Source organism: Anoplopoma fimbria, unplaced genomic scaffold (assembly GCF_027596085.1).
Source record: "Anoplopoma fimbria isolate UVic2021 breed Golden Eagle Sablefish unplaced genomic scaffold, Afim_UVic_2022 Un_contig_12210_pilon_pilon, whole genome shotgun sequence".
NCBI classification, from domain to species: domain Eukaryota; kingdom Metazoa; phylum Chordata; class Actinopteri; order Perciformes; family Anoplopomatidae; genus Anoplopoma; species Anoplopoma fimbria.
In genome coordinates this window covers 1-5,536 of record NW_026551693.1, presented here as the reverse complement: position 1 = coordinate 5,536, position 5,536 = coordinate 1, and the positions used below count along the sequence as shown (strand labels likewise).

The following is a 5,536-nucleotide window of genomic DNA, read 5'->3' as shown; positions in this document are numbered from 1 at the left end:
AACACTTTAAGTAATTTCAATTTAAAATTCAGCATCAAACCAACAACGTGTTCGTCCACCTCTCAGTACTGACTGACTTCCTGTCTGTGCCTTCTAGCTCCAAGCCCATTGGTTCATACTGGAGGCGTACATCTTTAAAAAAACCTCAGAAATATAACGCTGCATAAAAGAAAAAAAGGTTCAGTAATTTCCTTGGACAGCTGGTCAATGTACTTTTTTATCAAAAAAACTGTAGGAAATAGTGCATTTATTGGGTAATAAGGGAACATGTTACAAGTTTTTTGCAGACTAAAGGCTAATTAACTGTATTCACTGTTTTCGACCCAAACTATTTTCTGAAAGTATTAATACATGACTGCATATAATAATCTGACCAATAAGCTAAATCAATCACCAACTTGATCAAACCCTTCCTACTCACATGTAGTCAAAAGGCCACAGGTCCATAGTGACGTTGGCGTCCATCTTGACGACCTCCACCGTAGCGATGGTCTCTCCTCAACTTCGCTGCTGGCCCAGTCGGGCCCCCGGGGGCCTCGTGAGCCACTGGGGCTGCCATCGTCCCGGATGTGGTTTAGCTCGCAGTTCTCCTTGATCATTTTGATGCACGTGTCGCTGATATCGGTTATGGTGACTTTGACGGCGTTACGGAGGTGCTTCGCCCACTGAGGCCCATAATCCCTGAGAGAGAGCAAACATACAGAGGTTTAATGTTAAAGCGACGGACTGGGAACAATTTATCGACAAATACTTCCATGGCATCATGTAAATTAGGATAATCTGCTTCTTGCACATCAATTTTAAATTTAAGACAGTTATATTTGACATATTTCTAATGTTTCTATTTCATATATAGGATTCTTGACTTGCAGTGCTTGTTCCTTTGTCATTTCTCTTATAATGTTCATTGTGAACATTATTCACCGTAACATCCTTTCATATTGAAAACCTATTCTGTAATTAACCACATGCTGATTCTGATGTGTTTAAACTTGATAATCAATCCTGATCCTGATCAGTCTCAGATTCATGTTTTAAACTAAGGCTGCGACAAAAGTATTTTCACTTTTCTCAATAATCAATTACTCTTTTGCTTTTTAAAATGACAGAAATTAGTGGGAGAAAATGTCAATGGAAATTCCCAAAATTGTACATATTGTACTGTAAATATACAGATTCATTGCCTGGTCCGAAGTACAGTCTAAAAAACAAAGACAAATAGTTTACTATCAACGACGACTAAAAAAAGCAGGAAATATTCACATGTGAGGAACTCGAACTGGGGATTTTTTTTTATCTCTAAGTTTAAAAAAAGATGATTGACTGATTGACTAATCCCTTTGTTTCTTTCAAATTAATTGATTAAACAAATACAACTGTAAAACAATATCGCCACGGTGATGGGTGAATGTGTGAAAATGTCATATGAGCTTTTAATTGGTGTTTTTCTGCTGGATGGTCCCCTAACAGTAACTAACTGGGTTACACCAAACGGTTCTGGGTTAAACCAGGAGGTGGCAGCAGAGCGTCGTAATGAAGGTGTTTCATGGTGACCAGTGTAACAGCTCCTCATACCGACACTCAGCTGACGGTAGCTGCTCAGAGTGTAAACACATTTACTCTGTATGTCAATGTGTTTAAGATAATGCCCATTATATCTTAATATGTTTATTTGATGAGAAGGTGCAGCCATTAAAATGTGGCATATTGAGTTTGAATATTTATCTCAGTGTTGCATTATCATAGGCTATTATATCTTCAAGGAGAAAAAAGAGATAATTTTCTAACGAGAAAATATGATGAGTCATGCTTGAGTTCTTTAAGATGTTGCTGAAGGTTTTCCATTCCTGTGAAACGACAGTACAGGCGGGGAGCATTGCTGTATGAAGGGTTTTTGGTCACTGTTATTGAATATTTTTGTGAGATATCTTTTTTTTAACCATTGCACCTTGTAGATCATCACTGCGCACTCGTGTGCTCTTTTGTTATTGTTTGAAATACGTTTCGCTTCCCAGATGAGTTACTGTTCTGGGAAATCCGAATATGAATGTCTTCCGACTTTACCGAACAAGGCTACCTTAACTTTTCTCATATTTTGAGTGCTGATCTTGTTATTACAAAACAGTAACGCACAACTTATAAGTTGAGTCACCACTGTTGATGAGTTATGCTTCAGTTTTATCAGACGTGGCTTTAGGTTTTCAATCGTGGGAAACGAAAGTGAAAGCTCAAAAAGCTTTCTCAACGCGTCAATATTTCAGTCGGACGGGAAGGTGAAGCCATAATAATGTGCTATCTTGGATGTGAATATTTCACTCAGTGGGGTTTCATGTTATGCTAGAAGAAGAAAACAAAAACAGTTTCATACTCAACATCAATTTAAGAGAGAATAAAATCTGTTTTAGTTTTATCAGACCTGGCTGTAGGTTTCCATTTCCGGGAATCTGCTTCCACGTGATTGTGAACATTTAAAGCTGTGTGCTCAACAACGTCATATCATTTATATGCCAGCGAAGACAAAGCAGCAGCAAAAACCAACCCTAACTTAGAGAACTACAGAGTTGAGGAAACAGCTGAATGATGAGGCGAGTAGCTGTTTCTGCATTTCATATTTTTGTTGGAGTAAATAATTAGTATCATTATGATTTATTTAATAGATCATCACTGTGTCCTAGAGCCAAACATTATTAACAATATCAGGCAATACTACTTTAATATCTCCTGTTTCTTCCTTCTTCCCTTTCAGTCAGCGCCACAGGGTTAAAAATAATATTTCCTTATTATTATTCCTTATTCTTAACAATTATTGCTAATCCCTAATGCCTGACTCTGTTTATTCCTTCCTCACAGGCATCATCCCATCTTTCTTTAGTCATTTATTTATTTATTTATTTATTGCACACTTCTTTCACCTTTGTGTTTTCGTTCAGCCTTTGTTTATCCTTGCCCTCTCTGGTTTTATATTTTCGTTTTCATACCATTTCTTTCCACCATTGTCCCATTTCCTTAATTCCTTCCTCTCTGTCCACTCATTTGCCTTCCTTATATCCTCATCTTCCTATCCTCTCATACCTCTTTCCTTATCCATTCCTTCTTCCATAACTCCTTTCTTATTTCCTTCCTGTCCGTTCAATGCTCCCTACTCCATTTTTTTCATTTCCCCCTCCCATCCTTCCTAACTTCCTTACTTTCCCCTTACTTTTCCTTGTTGCCTTTCATCAAACCATGTTTGTTTGTCACATACACAACCATACACAGTGCGTGTAATTCAATTATTTTGTGCCTAGATCAAGGAAACAACTAACAGATCAAATTATTTCCTTTCCTGGGAATTAAATGCTCTTCCTCCATTTAAATCTTCCTCTCTTCCTCCACATGAAATGAACAGTTATTATCCAAACATAGCACACCGTAGAGCATATTATATTGACCTAGTGATGTGTTTTAATATTTGTCATTTTTACTCTCCATCAGTGCTGCTAAGAGTCAAACAACACTGATGTCAAAACTGGAGGCTCTGCAGTGCCACTTCACCTGGGGTCTGGACCCCAGCAAGACCAAACTCTTACGTCTCAGGGACAAGCTGGTGGACATCGGCACGGAGGAGGGTAACAGCTGGCTGGGTTCCATTTACAACCTGCGGGGCTTCATTCAGTACCAGCTCAGGGCCAATGAAGACGCCCAGAGTTTCTTCAACAAGGCTGCAGAGGTCTTCCGCCAGATGAGAAAAGCAGATGACGGTCCCTGGCTAGTGGTGAACTACGGGAACCTGGCTTGGCTGCACCACCACCTGGGAGACCAAGCAGAGAGCGAGGCTTACCTGTCAAAGGTCGACGCCCTGATGAAGAAATACCCGGCTCCATCTCAGGACGAGCTCCATGCAGAGATCTACGCTGAAAAGCCTGGACCCTGATGAACTTCAGCACAGACAGAGAGCTGGTTGCAGATTACTTCCAGAAAGCCATCAGGATGCAGCCGGACATGGTGGAGTGGAACACCAGTCACGTCATAGTGTTAGTGAGTGCTTTTAAGCACAGCAACACAGGGCTGGAGGCCGACATCTTGGAGAAAATGAGAGCCGCCAAGGAACAGGATCCAGAGGACTTGTACCTCGCTGCTTTCTACCTTGAGCAACGTGCAAAGAAAGGAGAAGAAGTTGAGGATGAAGCACGTGAGTTAGCCGGGAAGATTATGAGAAATCCCGTCAGCTTCTACAGTGGTATGAGAATAATACTAAGTGTTTACAGAAAGTACGTTTCTATTGATGAGGCCATTGATTTGGCAGAGCAGGCTCTGAAAAACCATCCAGATGAGCGTTATCTGAAGAGATGTGTTGCACTCTGTCTCAAATGGAAAATCATTTTTTTCAGCGACAATCGCCCAAAGCAAAGCACTGTTGACAGAGCGATCGTTCTCCACAAGGAGGTGATTTCTCTTTACCCGAATTCCTCACTTACGAAAAAAGTAGACCTCGCAAATATATACGCAAAGTCCAATCACAGCCAGGCTAAAGCTCAGCAGATGTACCAGGAACTGCTAAAAAGTGATCTGGAACCTATAGAGAAACAGCTGCTGTACAACAGCTACGCAAAATATTTAAACTTTGATCTACAGGATCGCAACAAGTCAGTACAATATCACATGAAGGCGGCAGAGATACCGCTAAAATCCTTCTATCGTGGGAACAGCATCAAAGTTCTGGAGAAGATTAAAAGTAGAAGCAGCAACCAAATGTCTAGAGAAATAGAGGTGTTTCTGGAAAACCTTCAAGAGCCATAGTGGGTTTGAACTCCTACTTGTCCTAAATCTGGAAAAAAATTAGGTATTGCATTACCTTAAAAAACTGTAAATACTTATTAATTGAGCTTTATCCTTTAAAGGGAGGTTGTCTGCCAGTTTTTACACTTAAGTAGTTCATGGAAGACAAAGGCTTTAAAAAAAATAATATCTAAAAATCTATATATTTGTCTGAATAAGTAAACTCAATTAGCATGACAGGCTGAGCCATTCAATAATGCTGGTCTTTTGAATAACATCCACTGTGGACATGTCTAAATGTCATTACCATAATTCAAAATCACTTGTTTATTACATTAGATTTGTATGAGATGTTCTTTTTATTATATTCCTGTTGTGTGTTTCTCTCCTCTAAGCACATTATTTTTAAGTTTATGTAAGAACATAAGGCACTATATTAAATCGAGTAGTGTATGGAAATATAAAATTATGTAATGATGTTATAGTTAATTTGATGGAGCCTGTAACAGCCAGATGCAACTGATTGTATGTATCGAAAGTATTTCAAACTGTGTATCAGTAGTACTGAGTATTGCCTACTTATACTATTAAATATACCATGATTTTCAAGTTGTGTTTTTTTTTTTGCTGGTTACTATACAAGAAATTCTTGTACTTGAATCTTGCAGTACTTTACACAGGGCGCTGGTGGATGTAAATCAAACTAAAGCTCTTGAATGCTACTGCCACATTGAATGTTTGGTTTTCAGTTAAACCAAACCCTGTTAGTGTAAAAGTG

The 5,536-nt window shown here is 39.1% G+C and overlaps 1 protein-coding gene across 1 annotated transcript; it reads left to right on the top strand.

The window, feature by feature from the left end:
* Positions 1-3,452: 3,452 nt before the first annotated feature.
* Positions 3,453-5,367, top strand: LOC129115717 (interferon-induced protein with tetratricopeptide repeats 1B-like). The gene is given in 2 exon segments (XM_054627012.1): positions 3,453-3,899; positions 3,902-5,367. Coding segments are annotated over 2 exon segments (1,278 nt in total). The 5' UTR covers positions 3,453-3,499; the 3' UTR covers positions 4,780-5,367.
* The last annotated feature ends 169 nt before the right edge of the window (positions 5,368-5,536 follow it).